General features: G+C 27.7%; 1 protein-coding gene across 2 annotated transcripts; it reads left to right on the top strand.

Moving 5' to 3' along the window:
* The first annotated feature begins 1,670 nt into the window (after positions 1 to 1,670).
* LOC113798059 (protein kinase C-binding protein NELL1-like) lies at positions 1,671 to 20,440 on the top strand. 2 transcript variants are annotated; one of them, XM_027348543.2, is made up of 15 exons: positions 1,671 to 2,002; positions 2,175 to 2,879; positions 13,056 to 13,389; positions 13,515 to 13,797; positions 13,856 to 13,931; positions 13,998 to 14,080; positions 14,334 to 14,471; positions 14,912 to 15,080; positions 15,222 to 15,749; positions 16,039 to 16,161; positions 16,308 to 16,403; positions 16,514 to 16,675; positions 16,752 to 17,185; positions 17,248 to 17,487; positions 19,816 to 20,440. In XM_027348543.2, the coding sequence occupies exons 2-15, from the start codon at positions 2,213 to 2,215 to the stop codon at positions 20,338 to 20,340; spliced, it is 3,858 nt and encodes a 1,285-aa protein (XP_027204344.2). In that variant the 5' UTR covers positions 1,671 to 2,002; positions 2,175 to 2,212; the 3' UTR covers positions 20,341 to 20,440. The 2 variants fall into 2 exon arrangements, with proteins under 2 accessions (XP_027204344.2, XP_075675510.1); XM_075819395.1 differs by lacking the exon at positions 1,671 to 2,002 and adding an exon at positions 18,559 to 18,772 and having other exon boundaries at positions 2,129 to 2,879; positions 19,816 to 19,993.
* The last annotated feature ends 1,260 nt before the right edge of the window (positions 20,441 to 21,700 follow it).

Raw genomic sequence — 21,700 nt, 5'->3', positions numbered from 1 at the left:
GGAAATAATGATATTCGGAATAAATAAGTCGAAACAAAACACCCTAAAAATTGATATTTGACAATAATAATAACTACAATCGAAATAAATGAACCATAAACAACGAACGAATTCATGATTGTGACTCGTGACCTAAAGAGACAGTAGATGTTTATTTATTTGTTTGTTAGTTATAGCTGTATCTGGACACATTGAAATAATCATATATAGCTGTACATTATGTATGCACACGTAAAATAAATAAAGCACGTGTTTACCTGCATTGATAATGGCCACTTCATTATGCATTATTTTTTTTTTGTAGATGTTTTTCTTTTTCTTCTTCTTCCTCTACGGAACATTTCCTTTTTCGAAGTTGTTTTATTTCTGAAATATTTTACTCTTTTTTTTCATCGACGAAATCACATCACCTTTTTTTGGATATCTGCTCAATTTAATACGAAATTATTTTTAAAAAATGAAAATTTGACCAAAACAACAATTTCATTAATCATTTCATTAATTATTATTTTCATCACACATTTCTTCGACTAAATCTGAACGAAAATCTCGACAAATCCTTGTTGCTGTTATTTTCGATTAAACATTTCAAAACATTTAGTAAATTTCAATTTTAGAAATTATATTTTCCGTTTCCGTTTATCTCAATCAACAATGATATCAAAGATTCTACATTATTCATTCATAAACAGCAAAATAGAAAAAACAGCCTGAATACCGTAAGATCCAATCGAAATTCCAAATAAATGGAAATGAAAAAAAAAGAAATCATTTTCATAGTAGAAAAAGGTGTCTCTCACTCTCTTTCTTTTTTTCACTTTATGAATGAAATGAATGAATGTTTGATAGTTTCAAACATTCATATGTTATAACTGATGATACTCTTATACGGATCGGGGCGTGTATTTCAATCAATATCGTAAAAGTAAGTTGTAATGTTGATGTGTGTGCGTATATGGGGGAATTGTGTATATGAAATGTGAGGGTTTACTGTTTTTTTCAACATTACTACAGTATATAACCGTATACAATTTATGTCTGTTTGGGCAAGGTATGAACATTTTCTACTTATTCATTGTATTTTTTTCGAATTGAATTAAAATGAAATGATAATCAACAAACATACATTATATACATAGCAAATGTTTGATGGAATTGTTTGGGAAAATAAATGAATTCCTATTTTTTTCAAAATTTTGCGTGTGTGTTGTGCGCACCGTTGAAATAAAAACATTATATTACATCGACAAATGCTACTTCTAGCTTCTAATATGATGATGATGATGATTGTAATCATCATTCTTGTTTAAACATTCTAACTGTGCAGACATACAAACAAGTGATGAAATTTTTTCTTCTTCTAATTTTATCGTTTGTTCCATTTTATATTGTGTGATCTAAATACAATTTGATTGATGATTATTTTATCCATAAAAAAAATAAAATCCAATCATCATCATTAACTTATGATTAAACAAATCTTATCTAATTAATTAATTAATTAATTAATTAATAAGCACTGATTTAATCATTTTGTTGTTGTTGTTCTTGTGGTTGTTATTATAATTCGATTCTTGGAATTTTTTTCTCTTCTTCTCATTTTTATTGATGTTCATTACAAAATTTTTTCATGGCAAATGCTTTTTTGTGGTTTTAGTTTTTGGTTTCTTTTCAATCTCATCTCTATCGGTGTGTGTGTGTTTATCTTTTCCAGCATATTCAATGAATGACAACTATCATCATCGGTGATTCATAGTTTTTTTTAAAATTGTTTGATGAGAATTTACCGTTTTATTGTTTGTTGCTTTATTCCTATTTCTTATCGTCAAAAAAAAAGTTTCCGACATTATTTGTTTAATGATAAGAATGAATTCAAATTAATCATAAAAATTTTTCATCTAAATCCTAATCAATGATTGTGTGTAACCAATGATTTTTTTATTATTATTGTTGTTTTACACTCAAGTTCCGGTTCGCATATCATTGAAATCACTAAAATAATGTAAGTCTAATTAAACTATTGCAGATTTTCAATGAATGATGATTATTTCATCAGAATTCTAACAACAACAACAAAAATTAACTATTTTTTCTCCATAACCATTCATTTTATTAACCATTCATTTTTCGACTATTTCAACATTGATTTTTCATCGAATATTTTTCGGTTTTAGTTTCGAATGAACACCAATATGTTACAATAGCCAAAAAAATGATGATAAATAATCATATTAATTCTTGGCTTCAAATAAAGCCTTATTTTTCAAATAACAACAACAAAAATCCTGCTGTGATGACCACTATTAATGATGATTATTTGAATTGTTGTTGTTGGTGGCTATGGTCATGGCTATGTCCATCAACAATCAATCAACAACAAAATCAACAAATTCATTTCGATTATTATTGGACCAATAATGGTAGATCATCATCAAAAATTACAAATAACACGTGTCTTCACTTCAATACTTTAGTACCTTCAACACTATTATCATCAATATTTTATCAAAATTGTACCATAAACAATTGCCACCACCAACACCAACAACAACAAATAAAAAACAAATGGCAAACATTTACCTTAATCAGTTCAAAACAATCTTTAAATAAACAACCGAATAATTGTATATTCAACAATAGTCATATACAACAACAACAGCAATCAAGGTCGGCAGACCAAAGAATTGGTTCAAATTCATCATCATCATCATATTTAACGCTGAATTCGAAAAAATCTTCACTTACTACAATTCCACCATTATTATCAACAATGTTCATCTTTAGTTTACAGTCATATTTAGTCAAACAATTTTACTATCTATTCTTTCTAGTCTTATTTTTTTCATTATTTACAACAACGTCAGCAACAGCAACAAACGGTAAAAAATATTTTAACTTAATTTTTGGCCTTGATTTTTTACCTTTATGTTTTCTTTTTCACTGAACCATTTTGGTATATTGAAAAACTATTTGTCAATTGTTCTATTTATTTGACGCAAAAAAAACAGAAAATATTTTTAAAATCACCAATTATGGGATTTGTTAATTTTTTTTCTGCACCAATCTTTCATCGTGTGCAATCATGATGATCATCATAAAAAAGCTTGCGCGACAAGACTCTTTTTTTTTTGTTGCTCCATATATTTCATCATTGATTCTGTATGTTTAAAGATTTCATATCATACACACTATAAGATAGAAAACGACAAGTAACTTTTGAAAGAAAGAAATATCCCGGTACATTTGATCAATCTATGATGATTGTGACTTATGATTTGTGCAAGTGGTAAACAGTTTATAGTTTGACAATTATTCTGAAGTAAAATATTGCCTCTTTTTCTCTTATCTCGCTCTATCTTTCTATCTCTCTCGTTCTTTAAATGTGTGTGTGTATATAAATGTGATTGGATGATTCAATTATTAAATCAAAGTTTAATCACATTGCAAATAAATAAATAAATATTTTATTGCAAACTTTTCTATGGAAATATTATCATCATTTTTGAAAAAAAATAATATCACTGGAGCAACCAGATTTTATAAAGATGCCGCATATATTTCATTATGAAAACGTGTGTCATATGTGTAGAAAAAATAATATTAATAATAATGTCATTTTTCGGCAATGTCAAATGGCCAGGTAATTCATGTTTTAATATGGTTACAAATGTCCAAAAAGAAAAAAAAATGTTTGTTGTCTGTGTTTTGGATGTCATTTTGCTATTTAATAGTAATATCCGAATATGAAAATAGTAATAAAAATTTCAATTTGTTTGTCGGGCGACATCATAATGAATCAAAAATTTTTGTTGATGATATATAAAATGTGAACATAATAAAGACACACACCAGCTTGATTCAAAAAGTTGTTTGTTTGTTTGTATATTTTCCGTGTGTGTGTCGCACACACACTGTTTTTTTTGTATCTTGGAAACCAAAATTTTATCCAACAACAACAACAACAACAGAAACAAATCATTAATTTTATGGTCCAAAGGTCATATAAATATTACGATTATTTTATTTTCAGATTGTTTTGACATTTAAGGTCACAATAGTGGAAAAAAATATTGGTCTACAAACATTCCATCATAATCATCATAATTATTATGACAAATATTTGATGAAAAAGTAATTTATTTCAACCAGAAAAACAAATCCTGAATCTTTACCAGATATTTTTATGATTAGATTCATAGAATAAAAAGATATTATATAATTGATTTCAATCAATCAATCAATTCATGAAAGAAAACGTCATAGTCAGAATATTTGAAAAATAAACCGAAAATAATCAAAAAGATAAAAAAAAATGTGAAGCGACAAATTTTTCTTCGAAAAGGTATTGGATGTTGATTATGCAGACAACCAACATTCAGCAAAAAAAACATCCCTGTGGTGAAGTGAAATAAAATAAAAAAAAACACAAAAATTATGTAACGAAAAAAAATCTTATAACGATAATGTTTAAATGATAATGATGATAAATGGTTTGTACGGAATACAAATTCTAATGTGTCAATGTGTCTTGGCGACAATTGATTAGTATAGTCGTTATCATCATCATCATCATCATCATTATCGTCATTATCATCATTATCGTTGTCGTCGACGACTAAGACGACGACAACAACAAAAAATTATTCGTTTTTTAAAAATAGCTAATGAAAATTCGAAATGAGAAAAAAAAATATGATATACCAGAGCTGGCCAAACTGCGGCTCGCGAGCCGCATGTGGCTCGCGAGCCACACTTCTATAATTCAAAAATCGAGGGTGAGGAGGGTGAGCTTGGCCACCCCTGTGATATACATTCTTTTGGATTTAAATTCTAAAGATTTTTCTTTTCTTTGTCCAAAATAAAAAATGAACTTTTTCAAATTTTTTTTTTTGTTTGTTTGTTTCGAAAAAAAGAAACTTTTTCTTGTCGTGTCGTAACAACGATTCGGATGATGATCAATCATTTTTTTCTTTCTTCTTCTTCATATTAACTTTTGAGTTTCTGAATATTTACTTAGAACATGTTGGTTGTTTCAAACAAAAAAAAAAAATCCATACTGTTCAAGAATTTAAAATTAAAAAAATTTATCGATTTATGCAATCTGAATTCTGAACATTGTAAACATTGTGTACATGTTTGACATATTTTAAATCAGCGAATTTTATTTGTAAAATGTGGCCAGGCAATACGCACAGAAACAAAAAAAAATGAAATTCATCCGAATGAATGAGGAATTTCAAATCAAAAAAAATCTCTTGAAGGTAAAATGTTTGTTATGTTTAGTAAATATACAAGATTAGCGTTTTGATTTTATAAGTTTTTTTTTGTTTTGCTTTTCGTAAGTTTTACAAATTCAAATCCACCAATAATAGTTTTAGTTTTGAATTGTGAAAACAAAATTCTTTCTAATTTATTTGACATTGAATTTCTTTTTTCATTCATTTATTGGCAATAAATCATGTTTGATTGTTGATTTTTTTTGGATCACCCACACACACACACAAAACAAATAAAACAAATATGTAATTAAAAGTTTCAAACTTATAATTACATATTTGTGATACAATATAATTATTTATATTCGTTGATAACAAAACAAAATCAACAAGTAATTATGGTTATCCAATCAATTGAAAATGTTAATTCTTTTGCCAAATTCATTTTTGTTTGTAATAATATTTTGTTAATAAAATTATTCCTTTGAACACCCGCACACAACTACAAAAAAAATCTATGATGGTTTGTTGACCTTTAGAGATCAAATTGACAAATACAAATGGATTTTACTTTCTAAATTATGAACAAGACATTTGTATTCATCGATTATTTTGGCCAACTTTTGTTTGCTATAGTTTTTTTTTGTTGAATCAAGATATTTACAGTTGAAAATACATTGCTGCGCCTGTTTTTTTCGCGTACATTTGTTTTGGATCTCCAGACTTCCGTGTTTTTTTTACTATTGGTTATGGTAGGTTGAAAAATAACAAGAAAAAAAGGTTGTCGTGTTTTGGAACACCTTTCACTTTTCATTAGATTTCATTTTCATTACTTAAAGGTTAAAAAGGTTAGCAACCTAAAGACGACAATGATGACAACGACCTAGCCTCACCTATTATGTTTCTTGATCAAAATTAATTCATTGTGATCGATCTTAAAGTTCGTTGTCCAGCAGTGTTTATTAGGTTGGAGTCGAGCTGATTTTTTTTTGGGTGCTGAATTGAATGAATCGAAAGTATCTTGTGTTACGCACGATTAATCATATATTCAGCTGCTGCTGCTATTGCTGTTGACGAATGTATGGATGAAAAAAAAATAAACGTGTGCGACAAACGTGTGTGTGCCTGGTTTCTTGAAGTGAAAAAGCCTAGAGAAACAACTTTGAAACATTTGTCGTTGGGACATCCATCCATTCATCCATTTAACGTCGACCGGCTGCCGTTTATAATACAAGATGATATAGTCAACAACAATTATATATTTTGCCCTATGGTTTTTTTATAATAATGGTACGACACCATCATCATCATCATCATCATGATCATTTGATTCACGTGCCACGTGCTGTCGATATATACCGTTGTGATATCAACCCAAATAAGCAGGTGGTCTTTGATCTTGGCTGATGATGATGATTATTATTTCAAAAAAAATAAGCTCAAGATATATGAAAAGAGTATCAACAATTACCATCTTGTACCGTTTGATTGCGTGTGCCACTTTATTTCTGTTTCTGTTTCTTTTTTTTTCAAAATTTTTACATATAAAAATAATGTAAGCGTGCATAGTTGAACGATGTCGATAAAAACACCGTTATTATGATTATGATTTTTCATCATCATAGAGGAGGTAGAGGACTACTGATGATATTCAGCTAAATGCAAATTTAAATGTTAATCATAATCAACAAGAGAAAGAGAAAAAAAATAATAATTGATGATAATCCAATTGGATTTATGATGATGATGTTGTTGTTGGAAATTCAAATAAGTTTCTCTCTCTGTTACCTTACTCCCTCGCATATATTACCAAAAAAATTTTTTCCTCCCAAATAAATAATCTCCATATGTTGCACATATGTTTTATTCGGTTTTTCTTTTCATCATATATTGAATATAATTGAACGTGTTCGACGTCTACTTTAAATGATTTTGATTAGATTATTACTATAGTACTGTTATAATTTGATGGTTTAATTTAGGAAGCAAAAAAGTCAATAATTTATATGATTATAATTTGATGAAAATTTATTCAATGGTGTTGTTGTTGTTGTAATTGATAGGTGAAAATTATTTGATAATTTGATTCATTGAATTTAAGCTGTCGAAATAGGTGAATTTGATGTTTTAATTTCACTTTTTACAATACCGAGGGCTATTGAATTTTTATATTTGAAAAAAATAAGAATAAAATTTATGGAAACGTTTTTTTGTTCGTTTGCTGTCTTGATTTTTTTTCATTTCACTAATGATAAAAATAAATTTAAAAAAGTAATTAATTTCGTTGTTTGATTTAATTTGGTTTGGTTTACTTTCTGAATGAAAAATGATATTTGAGAAAAAAAAAGAAACCAGACTGAAAAATCTAATAAATAAAACAAAACAAAACAAAATTCATTAAATGAATGGAAAAATTTAAAATAAAGCTAAATTTAGCTAAAATTTTTTCTTGAAAAAAAATTCTAGTTACAAACAGATTCCAAATTCGTTGTCTTTGATCTTTGTTGTCAAAGAAAAAACGTCTTCTGTTCATGGCCATAATGTTGATGATGATAATAATAATTACTGCGTGTGTATTTTCGGTTTGGATTTGGGTGTCCAAAGATTTATGAGTTTTTTCTTGCTTTCTTTCTTTGTTGTTTGTTCAAGTGCAAATGTGTGTGTGCAAATGATTGCTTGATGGTAAAATCAAGCTGAATCTATTCTATGGATAAATTCAATAAACCGCTGAACATGAACCTTAAAGTTTGTTTTTTTCTTTGAATAACAGATTAATATTCCTGATGATGCTTATTGGCGGCCAGAAAAAAAAGAAGGGAAAGAATATTTGCATATCTCGCAGTTTTTTTCTCACTCTTCAATGTCGATTTTGAATTTTGTTTGTTTGAAAACCATAGAATGTTCAGATCATTGACATCGAATTGAATTGAAATGAAATGAAAATAATGAAAACGAAATCAATAACAAAATGAAAATGATCAACCTGTTTAATGTTGGTGTTGATGAAAAATAATCATTTTCAACAAAAAAAAATTTGATTTTTTTTGTTGATGATTACAGTCCAAATGATCTTCGAATCATAAATTATCGACAAGTTTCATGATGAAGGCCATTGGCCATCGATAAGAAAAGTATATCACCTGCTGTGTAACATCGACCAAAACAAAAAAAAACAATCGATTTTTATCATTTACCAACTTGTTGCATCGTACAAAGATAATATCATAAATATTGATAACCTTTTTTTGAAATGATCTGCTGAAATTCGATATTTCCGATATCTATAAACAACAATAGCAATGAGAATTTACTTGCAAATTTACACATTCCTAATCATCAAATTTTATGTCTATGATCGACTGATTGATTTTGTTTGACGATCTTTTTTCCTCATTTGATTATTTTCTATTGTTTCTATTCATCCATATTTTATCGGTTATCGTTCCGTGGTTCAATGCATCGTTTGGCTAGACAAAATATTCATGTTTTGAATGTTATTGATAGATTTAAACATCATTAAATATATATAAAAATAGCATAAAAGAATTAAAAAACATTGAATTCATTAGAAGAGCGAAAAAAATGGTCAAAGGTTGTCTGGTTTTATTTTGATTTTATTAATTTGGCAATCAAACACCATAGCTAAATGATAATTTTTTCTCTCGTTATATGTGTGTGTGTGGCAGCCGGTTTTAAATTTTTTTGTTTTTCTCTAAATTTCAGACATCAAACAGACAGATACAGACAAAGATTAGATCGGATCTTATCCGACACGAATATCATCATCATCTTTAGGCGTCCTGAATCTACTTATGTGGATGGCTGCCGATTTTTTCTCGATCAACAAAATGTATCGATAATGAACAAAAAAAACAAAACAAAAAACATCAATCAATTCATGCAAAATAAAGTTAAATAACCGACAAAAAGATTTGATTTTTTTTCTTGAAAATCAATTTTCACATAGTGATCGATGGATTGATTTATCGTATCAATTGATTAATTCACCTGTATAACACCATTCGTGCTTGTGTTTTTTTTTCAATGAAACTTTGATGAGGTCATGAAAAAATGAAATAAAACTTTTATAATAAAATATTTAAATAGAAACAAAAAAATTCTTCATCGGTCAGTTTGAAAATGTGTAAATGATCGAGACGACAACAAACCAAGCAACAGATTAATCTGGCTTTAATATTTATATACGACGACGATGAAAAAAAAATCCCATTCCAGCCAGTGATTATATAATCTTCTGAACAGAAAGAGAATTAACAAATTTTTTCTATTACTTTTAATCAACGACGACAAATTATTAATAATAAAATGTTCATCTTTTGTTCTACATTTTTTTTGAATTCAGATATAATCAGGAAAAATGCAGCTGTAATCAAATATATGATCTATATTCATTCATTCATTCAGTAGTAAAAACACTAAAAATATCATTGACAATTTTGATAAATAATGTCAATGTCATTTACAATAAGTAAACTTTTTTTTTGTTGTTGTTGGTGGTCTGTCTGATTGCTTGATCCACCAAACTTCATTTCGTTTTTATTTTGTCTGTAAAAAAATCTGGAACTAGCCGGTAGTTGCAGCTGCAATAAAAAAAAATCTAGATTTGTCCTAGTTTTTTGTTTTGTTTTGTTGTTGCTGATGCTGAAAAACATTGCCAAAAGGGGATGGAAAACATTGGATAAACATGTAAATATGTATAATAATAGATATTTTACGAAAAACAACAACAACTGAATGAAAAAGTTTGAACAAGTACCCTTCACATTTCAAATTTATGCAATATCAAAAAAAATCAAAAAAAATGTTAGCTTAATTTGTCAATTCATTCGTGGTTTATTCGTAACACATTTTTCACATAAATATTGTCAAATAATGTTCTTTCGATAGATTGATTGACATTGACAATCAATACTATAAAGTCAATCAACCGTATACGCTAGAATATATTTTTTCCCCTTAAAACAACATCAAACATCTCTCATTTATATCAAACATATTATCATTAAAAACTTTAATTACGGGGGTGGTAATTTTCTTCACTCACTTTTCGGTTCTGTATATAGGTACGAAACAAATGATAAGAGAACATAAATGATTTGTTTTGATTGTGGGTGGAAGAAAAAAAAACTTTGACAATAGGGAACAACAACAACAACAAAAAAAGTAATATTGAATGATTTCAATCAATTTCACATTATAAGTCAATTAAGGTAAATTAACAATTTTTGTATTTCGATTAGATATGTACTAAAAATAAATATTGAATCATTGAACTTTGAATTGAATGGACTGAAATGAAAAGAAACTAGGTCTTTTTTTGGTTCACCTTTTTTTTGTTGATTATTTGATTATTTGATCAATCTAGATCATCATTATTGTCGTTGTCATTGTCGAAAGAAAAAAAAGAGAACGGTAGGTCAATTCAAGGGTTTCTTCTCTCTCAACATTTAGTTTTCTTTATTTCATTTGACCACATAATAAATCAGTAAATGTCTCTGTCTGTATGTCAATATGTTTGTGACTGCAAAACACCGGTATTCAAGATCACAGACACGCGTACAAAATTATTATTATTATTTCAATTCATCATCATCCACATCAAATAAAGTACACACTATTCAACAACCGCCAACGCCAAACAACAACAACCAAAACGTAAATCAAGTCCGGATGCAGATGTTCACGTTGTGAAATCACCAAAAATGACTTATGATTTGAATAGAAATTCACTTTTTTCTTTTTTCTTCTTCACCAATTTTCTTCATTCAACACTATCTTTTATCATCATGATCATATTGGCCATGTCATTGATTAAAGTTATTTGCTTGAATAAATATGAAATTCTTTTATTTTCAAACATTTTCAAATTTTTTTATTCGGGAAACATTTTTTTCGGTTTTCCATTATAAGAAAAATAATATTCTTGTCACTTTTTAGTAAAACTTTTTTTACACTTTCCGTTTTCATCTTTGTCAACGTGTATTTCCTTAAACATGTTCGATTTTGAAATTTTGAAATAATGAATTTTCATTCATGTTTCAAAATTTGAATTTTCCCATCATTTTATTCATCCATCATAATTTTCGAAATAAAAACAGTAAACAAAAGCGAAATTATCCGATCAATTTTGTCCACCGATTCATGATGATGCAAAAAAATCGAAAAAGTTGCAAATAACATCGACCACACATAATTGATTGGATGGCAAAATTCTGATTTTCCAGCAGAAAAACCAAAAATTCAAGATTCCATTATCAACCACATTCACAAATTTTTTGCATTGAAATCATTCCATTAGATAGAACCATAGAATGAAGAAAAAAACAATAAGGAAAATTACAATATCTGGTCGCACATTTGGTTACAAAAAAAACTAACAAATTTAATTTCACAAAAAAAAAGAAAAAGAATAGGAAAAAATTCGCTGTCTTTGTTGATCAACATCATTTTTTGTCATTTTCTGTTTTTATTCAAATTATCAGTGAAAAAAAAGACGGAACAAAAAACATCACAGAATTTTGCTGTCGTTATCACAAAAATGCAAATCACAATCTATGAAGAACATTTGTTTCAAAAAAATTTAAATTTTTTAATTTAAATTTGTTCAATTGTACATCTACTTTTCAACTATTTTAAAATTGTACATTACATTTGTTATCAGCATTTTTCATTTCGTCACCCTGCTCTTTTTTTTTCATTCGTTATTGCCATTTTTCACTGATCATTATATATTGAACGACAATTCGATTCAATTTAGCCAATTGGCCATTGTCGATGTTAATTTTTGTGATTGTTTTTTTCTCATTCTCTTTCTCTATTTATTCACATTTCAATTTTATCTGGCACATATGTGTTTCGAAACATTTCTTTCGTAAATTTGATACCTGTTTTTAAATTGAACATACAATTTTGTCCATTATGAAAATTGGAAAAAATAAAAAGAATTTCGTCGCTTTTTACCATCCATTTTCAAAAAAGTTCCTAATTGAATCAATAAACTAATGATGATAATTGTTATTATTGCTTGAACATTTCGATTTAGCGATTCGATCATTAACATTCAGATTTCCGGTCCAAAATGATTATTTTATTTTTTTTCATTTGTAATAAAAAATAACCTAGCTTTTGTTGTTGTTGTTGTTCATTCCTAATTCAGTTTCTGTGCAAAGTAATGGTTCATAGCATGTATAACTGATGATGATAATGATTTAGTTTGACCATTTAATGATTCTTAATACCGGAGAGAGAGAAAAAAAGAATAAGAATCAGAAAAAAGAAAACAATGCATATGCAGATATGGATTAAATTGTATGCAACCAAGTATGTAATGCTGCTGGTCAATTTCTCATATCTTTTGTTTTTTATTGTTTTTGGTTCAGACTGTTATTGTCTCAAAATTCGGATCCATATGATTATTGTATTTGTCTGTTGTTGTTTCTATGTATGTCTGTGTGTGTGTGTGTGTGTTAATCGAACCATAGAATATTCAATTTATTTTTCGTTTCTTACCATAATGATTTTTCTTTTCCGCCCTTAAACAAAAACAAAAAAATGGAAAAGTGAAAAGTTTTTACAATTTTTATGTCTTTTTTTTGTCTGGCAATATTCCTTTATTGTGGAATATTTTTTTTTTTGTTTCGACCCATATTTTTCCATTACGTTTTCTTATTTTCAACTAAACTATTGAATTGATTGAAAAAAAAGGAATCGATTTGATTGATGACCTTATTTTTTTCATTTTTTTTTAATGATTTGGAATTTTTTTTTTCACCGATTTTAATCGTTTTTTTCTTATATTTTTTTCGATTGAATATATAGAGAAAATAATCTCTTGTCCTGATTTGAACACCGAAACTGAACAATCATATATCAAACAAATAGATCTCATAAATGAATTAAAAATTCAACAACATTCAAATCAACGTTCCTATTATGGCCTGTTATTAGATCAACAAAGAAATATTCTACATTTGTCATCAACAGAAGATGACAATATCGATTCAATCAATCGTCAGATTCGTCTTAATGATAATATTAGCCGAAGGGCAATCGAAATCATATCAAACAGTAATGATGTGACATTTTTGATTACACTCAAACAACATCGTCATAATGCTGGTGTTATATTTGCATTTACAAATGGAATTCATAGGTAAGATTTTTTGTTGTTGTTGTTGTTGTTAACAAAACGAGATTGTGTGATGATAACAATGTCCGATCGATAATACATTTTTTTCCATTTATTTTTTTTTCCTATAATGATCCTGTTTCGTTTAGAATTCTTGAAATACAAAGCAGTAGCCGACGTAAAGAACTACGTTTCCATTATCGTATCAACGATACAATCTATTCAGAATCATTTGATGTTGATATTGTTGATGATAAATGGCATAAAATTGCTCTAACAATTAGCTATTCACAATTAGATCTGCATATTGACTGTATTCATCGATTTCGTCGTACGATACAACCATTGGATAGATATTTATTTGCTCATAATAAAGATAATAATATTACATTATGGTTAGGACAACGTGGTCCGAATCATTTTGTCTACAAGGTAAGAATAAACAACAAAAACAGCAATTCACAATTCTTATTCTTATTCACATATACAGGGCTATATTGGCGATTTAAGAATTATTTCATCAGCGAATGGATTTCGAATACAATGTCCATCCGATCTTGGTGCAGGTAATTCTTTTCTTTTCTTTATTTTGTCAAAATTATAATGTTTTTATTTTTCACTTTTTTTTAAAGCTTGTCCTACCTGTGGCCAATTCAAAGAACTAAAAGATTCAATCAATTATCTGGAGAATACTGTCAAATATTTGACTGAAAAGGTAAGTCAATATTTGAAATGTTGAAATTTTTTTTCATCTACAAAAAAAAACAAACGAATTGATTACACTTGAAAAAACTAGGATTTAATTTAATATTCAGTGTTAGATTTGAATTTGAAATTATCATCATGCATTATTCACACTTTCTCAAATGATAACACCGCAAAAATTAATTAAATTTGAATGGTGCAAATTTATTTATAAATAAACAAAAATTGTGATTTCACTTTTCAATGATTGTTTTTTTATATAGCTGCTGATGATGGAGCAACGATTATCTAATCGTGAACAACAATGTGAATGTTTACGATCCTGTTATATGAATGGTACAAAATATATGGATGGAAATGAATGGATTTCCAATGATAATTGTCATCGTTGTCGATGTTCGGTAAGTTTTTTCTTTCTTTCTTTTTTGTTGGTTGATTGCTTATAATCATCATCAATCATTCGATGAAATTCGATACTGCTTGCTTAATTATTTAATGGTTGAATTTATAATCAAGAATTATGTGCAATATTTGACTGTTTTCTCTGTGTTTATTTTAATCAACGATTCAGATTACAGCGAAAGTGATATTCTAAACATTTGCAATCATATACCCTTTAGCTAAATTTAACATATTTCAAATATTAAAATGATAATGTTGTTTAGTGACAAGAAAAAGCATTTCTGTTCATATTCACAAACCTTAATTAAATCTTGATTTCAATCTAACAAACCACTTATGTACATAATAATTCAATCATTAATCTTTTTTTAACTCTTTTTTTTCATTTTCATACTTTAAATGTCATCATTATTATTTTTTTATTTGATGCTAATTATAGGCCGGTTCGATTGCTTGTTATCCAATGACAGCTTGTCAACATCAACATCATGAATCACATTCACTTCAAAAAGTTGATTCCAATATTCCATCATCATTATTATTGTTGCCAAATAAAAGTGAGAAAAACTCTTCATCATCATCACCATCAACGTCGTCGTCTTCATCAAGTAAGTTTTGATCATGAAATAGTCATCTCACCTGCTGATCAATGTCATCCGCAAAAAAACCTATACATCAATTGAAATCATTGCCAATTATTTTTAACATTTTAATCCTTTTCTCACTTGTCTGGTTTGTCTGTTTCTTAGGATGTCTTTATAACAAGAAAATTTATTACGAAGGTGAATCTATTGAACGTTGGACGAATAAAAATCAACCAAATCGTGCTAAATGTTTTGAATGTGTTTGTCGATCACGTTCGATGCGTTGTAAAGAGAAACATTGTCCGGTATTAAATTGTCCACCATCCAAACGAATACAACCGGATGATAAATGCTGTATGATTTGTGAAACGGATTTCTGTTCACTTGGTCATGATTGTCATCCAATGGCTGAATGCCATAATTTAGCTACGAATTATACTTGTCATTGTAAACCCGGATTCAAAGGAAATGGACACACCTGTCAGGATATTGATGAATGTAATATTCTTAATGATGATGTTGTCGATGATAGAATTACTCATCATAAAATGATTGAAAAACAATTGAATAATAATGTATATCGACATAAATGTAATACTGCCAGTTCGATCTGTGTCAACAAACCTGGTTCATATGAATGTCAATGTAAATCCGGTTTCATACCACAACCAGACAATCAATATGAATGTATCGGTAAGTGTGTACAAAATAAATGAATTCTATTGAATCGATTGACAATTATCTTAATGATAATATAATTATAATAATGATGATGATGATTCCGGCATTGATTTTCCCTTAACATCCGTTATCTTTATTGTTATTGAATAAATCGTATTAAGGTTTTTTTTCGTTTCGTAACATGAATCGAATGCAATAGTATTTTATGACTATTTTTATCAATGTTTTTTTTCAAAAATAAGTGTGGCAGTTAATGATAAATGAAAATTTTGTTTGTTTGCTTGTTTGTTGTTTATCATAGACATTGACGAATGTTTGAATGGTCAAAATAATTGCAGTCAACATGCTATTTGTTTAAATCAGCCTGGCTCTTATCAATGCCAATGTAAACCAGGCTACGAAGGTGATGGAATCAATTGTAAACGTAAGTGAAAAAGATTGCTTTTTAGCTTGACCATCATAGGTCAATACACCTTTAACATTATATATTGGTCAATTTTGGAGCTAATTTTTGTTCTTTTTTTTTGGTCCTGGTTTTCATTTCATGCTGCACGAACGAACGAACAACAGCTGTATGTAAAGATTTGTGCCTGAATGGTGGTCATTGTCAAGCACCAGACACGTGTTCATGCCGAAAAGGTTATTACGGTCATCGTTGTGAAGAGGGTAAGTAAACATACATACACACATTATTTTTGCATTTAGATCATATGGTGTACGAATAAAAAATAATAATTGATTTGATCCATCTTCATCAATCATTATCATATTTATAGATATTGATGAATGTGAACTAGATATACATCAATGTCCAAAAAATTCCAAATGTATCAACAAATTAGGCTGGTATCGATGTGAATGTAATCAAGGTTATGAAGATCGAAAAGAATTATCATTAAATGATGATGAATTTAGTACATTTGATTTTGAATGTCGAGGTTTGTTTCTCTTTTGCTATTCATAGAGAATTTCATTCATTCATTCATTCATTCTTTCCCCGCTTATACGATACAGATATAAATGAATGTATCGATCCATTGTTGAATACATGTCCAAGTAATTCTAAATGTATCAACATTGAAGGAACTTATCGTTGTGATTGTAATATTGATGGCAATAATCATACCTTCCATTTTAATGCAAACATATCATTGACCGATTCAATTTGTCCGAAAACTTGTATCGTCAATGGAATGGAACGTAAACATAATGAACGTTGGCCAGTCAGTTCAAAAGATCCATGTACCATATGTCAATGTGTCCAAGGAGTTGTCAGTTGTCAACTTAAACAATGTGATTGTTCACAAAAGAATTCGATCGATTCTCAATGCTGTCCAGAATGTCATATAAATAGCGATGAAAAAGTTTGTTACCATCAAGAAAATCATCATCGTGTGTATAAAAATGGTGAACGTTGGACATATGAATGTGAAACCTGTGAATGCATGGTAATGTCATTCATTTATCTATCTTGCTAAAAATATTTTCATTTATTGATTTTTTTTCATAGAATGGTGAAATTGATTGTTGGAGTGAGTGTCCGCAAATCAATTGCCTAAATGCTGTACGAATTCCTGGTGATTGTTGTTTACGTTGTGAAGATGATCCATGTCAATCCTCATCAAAATCTGATTTATTAACTTTCAATAATTTTACCGGATTAGCTGGTTGTCGTCATCAAGATCGTCATTATCGATCTGGTGAACAAATAGATTCAATCAAGGATAAATGTGCCACATGTTCATGCCAGGTAAGTAAACATATCAAAACTTTCAAAAAAAAAAAAATTAAAATTTCATCCACATTAACAAACAACCATTTAATTAATTGCTTACTAATTTGATCAATAAAATCATAATTATCTTTTCAAATTAACCAATTATCATTCATATAATATTTTTTTTTGCTCATTATTTAACGATAGAGAAAAATCCTTTGATTAATGATCTTTGATAACTAATCCTTGAAAAAAAATTATAAAGAATCTAATCCATGCTTGATTCAATAATTAATCCTTATAGCTTGAAAATTAACAATTTTAACTCAAATTTAATGGTTTATTTTTCCTGCCAATTCTTATAGCCATTACTTATTGACAATTTTTTTTTGATCATCATTTTCAATGGATTGATGATTCATATCTACTTAAGAAATTTGAAAATTTTGCTGCTTGTGTTTTTGTTTTTGTTCATTATAGTATTCCATCAAAAAAATTAATCATCAATTCCTTATGTAGCAATTACTTTAGATTTTAATCAGCTTTAACAAAAAAAAACCGAATCTTGTAACTCAAAAGTAGACCAAAGTAAACATTTTAGCACACACACACACACACCCACTGAATTTCTGATTCTTTTCTTTGTTGATTTAATTTCGTTTTTTTTTTGTTCGCTTTCTCAAAAAATCTGTTTTTCGGATTCTTTTTTTGTGGAAAAATTTTTCAAGAAAAAAAAACATCATTTCAAATTTGTTTATACAATATGTTCATCATGATTGAACATTTGTAGAATTTTGTTTTGTAGAATTTTAAAGATTTTAGGTAGTTGTTTTTTTTGGTAGTTGTTTTTTGTTTAAATTGGTGGATAATGTTATCATTATTTTTTTCGCTCAAGAAAATCAAGAATATTTTTAGAAATAAGAAATGTTGAAGTATTTCTACAATGATTCAAAAAAAAACATTGATGATCACACACATCAAACAAAATTCAAACATACATTTATAATGCATGATTCATAATTAACTTACCCCTTTTTTCAAATTTTCCATTTTTCTTTCCCCCATATTTCGATTTCGTACAATTTCATCCACGCATCATCGTAGATGTCAAAATTGTTCATTGAACAATTACGATTATCATCAATATTATCAACTATATCCGAATTATCATCATCAACTGATTTATCATCAAAATCTTCAGCCGTAACATCATCCGCATCCTCTATCCCAAAACTACTAATACCAATAGGAAAACCATATATGCCCTTAACGATTTTAGTATTGATAATAATAATGATAATAATAAGCACAATTTCCGGTAATATTATTTGATTATAAATTCTAATTACGAGAAACAGCTTCAGATTTTCTCAATTTTCTTTTTACCACCAATCCGATATTATTGTCGATGCACCTTTTTTTTATTATTGTTGATCACTCTATATGTATGTCTGTGTTTATGATTCTTAATTTTTGCACCGTTTTTTTCTTCGAAATCAAACACACAATCAATCTTTTTTTCTTGATGATTGAAAATTCTTTTTATGGTCATGGTTTTTTCTGATCATCCTCATCATCAATTTGTCTGATTTCATTTTCTTATCTTGATGATGATGATGAAATTATTTATCATCGTCATCATCAATGTTCATTTATTCAATCGTAACCAATCATCATTCAAAATGTCACCTCTATGTTCTTCTTTCAAATCACTTATATTTCTACTGTTTTCATAAATAAATCCATAAATCTCGCATGATGCTTGTATTGAATGCAACCAGAAAACCAAAAAAAAAAAAAAAATCATTTTATTTGATTTTAATCACATTGATTGATTCACAATTTATACAGAAAATATAATTGCAAATAAAAAACAACAACAACAACATATAACTATTTAATCATCTTTTCTTATCTTTATCTATTTAAGATTATTATCTTTTCATGCACCCTACTATTTCTAGATTTAAATTTTTTTTTCCGGTTTATTTTCTGACCTGATATGATTTTATCATAGGTTTTTGGTCAGAATTATCCATTCAACTTCACACATTTTAAATGAAAAAAAAAACATAAAGATTCATGGAAAATGCATGTTATGTTCACATCATTTATTATGAACGCTTTCAATCCTTATTGCATCTTGTTATGTTATTTTGATTTAACGAATTTGAAAAAAAACATTAACCCTCCACTAAATATTGTTGATTTTAAGTGGAAATTATCTTATTTTTATTTTTGTTGTTATTTCATTATCCATTTATCACTAATTTTAATTTGTTTTTTTTTCTTTTGATTTTGTTTTCTATCAATCCTCATCTAATCAAACAAAATGTATTCATATCAACAACAAAAAATCAGAATGGACGTCTTTGTTGTTCATATAGTTATCCATGTTTGAATGAATTAACTAATCATGATTATTCAAGATCATCTTCCATTATGACCGATAAGACTGCTGCTATAAGCCGATCAACTGGTGATATTGCTTCAAATGATGTCGATGATGATGATGATGATGACGGTCGAAAACAACATGGAAATGGAGAATATATGCAATCATCAATCGATGATGATTCTCACAACAGTGAATTACTGAAACCATTCATGAATTCTTTAATCGGTCATGAACAAGAATCAATGGAAAAATTTTCAAAAATTTCGTCTAATAAAAATGCGAAGGAATTCGATGATCGTGACAATAGTATTGATAACGATGATATTGATAATGATGATTTTCCGTTATCGTCATCAAATACAAACATCATGCATATGAATCAACCATTAACAATCAAACAAAAATCAACAAATTCAATCAATAAAATTTATGACAAAAATAATGATGCAATCGACAATGATTGGTCACATGAAATGGCTTCCAATTAATCAATTTAAACTAATTGATTTAACATTTTTTGATTCTAGTCTTGAAACAAAACAAAATTTTTCAATCTTCAACAAATAAAAACTCAATGAAAAAAAAGTATTAATTACAATGCTCACAAAAAGGAATTGAAAATTTTTTTGTTTGTTCAAATTCATTTCAACAAAAAAACTATTTGATGAATCAATTCTATAGGAAAAAATTTAGTCCAAATTTTCATTCAATATTGATTCTCTTTTTTTTCTTTATTACATCAATCTTAATTCGTATTCCCTCAATCATTTGTTAACTCGTTTTTTTTGGTCTTTGTACATATAAATGTTGTAGTAATAATGAATTGTAGATTTTACTATTATTTAAATCAAAAATCTTTTGTTAAATAAGAATAAAAACTCACACACACACACACACACACACACATACGCTTGTATTATAGACATTTTTTTTGATGATAAATGTTGATAATTAAAATAAAAATTTTCATTTCAAAAAAAAAATTCCATTTCTACGATTATGTTTTATTTTCGATCAATATATTATCGAATCATAATGATGCCATTTATGTGTTCACCAATATTAATACTTGAAATTGAATTAATCATCGTTCAATGATAATTTAATTAAGTACATATAAAGTTTATTTGAAATTTGATTCAAAAAATTATTCAATCATACAACCATAATTGTTATTTGATTTCCATCTCTTACTATTTGATTGTAAAAATCTATGGTAAATTTTGAAATAAATTGTTTGTTTTTCTGGCTGATAAGACAAAATTCAAAGTTCTTCGTTTATTATTATTTTTTTTTTGTTTCTCAAGGTAATCGTGTTTATAGAAACTTGTATTTCTGTGTGTATACGAAATGAATTGATTAACAACAGAAACAAAAATCTAATCAAATCGAATCGATATTTTAGCTACCGAAAAATCAAGAAAATTTAAAGCAAGAAATATTTTTTTCTTCAACGTTCAAGAAGGGAATTTCAATTTCTCTCGTATCAAAATCATCATCATCATACTCATTAATCTCGTTCATGATGTCATACGACGGTATATTGTGTGCGTGAATGTGAAATGATATAAATTATCAATCATAACGATCATGAACGAATCGAATCATCCAATAATCATTCGAATATTTCAAATATTTTCAAATCGGAAGATTTTTTCTCTTGAATTTCATTTTTTTCCCGTTCGTTCGCTGTTTTTTTTTTAAATTTCTTTTCTTCTGTCTGGTTATAATTTATTATTATCATCCAAAAAAAATTGAAAAGATATGAAAAACGAAGATAAATTCGATCATGATTGTAATCAAATAAACGATATGATTATTAAATGATAAGTGAAAAGTAAACATTTT

Source organism: Dermatophagoides pteronyssinus, unplaced genomic scaffold (assembly GCF_027571235.1).
Source record: "Dermatophagoides pteronyssinus isolate colony J.1.1.1.1 unplaced genomic scaffold, Derpt_VIB-CSIC_2022.12 sq0003, whole genome shotgun sequence".
NCBI classification, from domain to species: Eukaryota; Metazoa; Arthropoda; class Arachnida; order Sarcoptiformes; family Pyroglyphidae; genus Dermatophagoides; species Dermatophagoides pteronyssinus.
The sequence above is the reverse complement of the archived record's forward strand: the minus strand, read 5'-3'. Positions and strand labels throughout refer to the sequence as shown.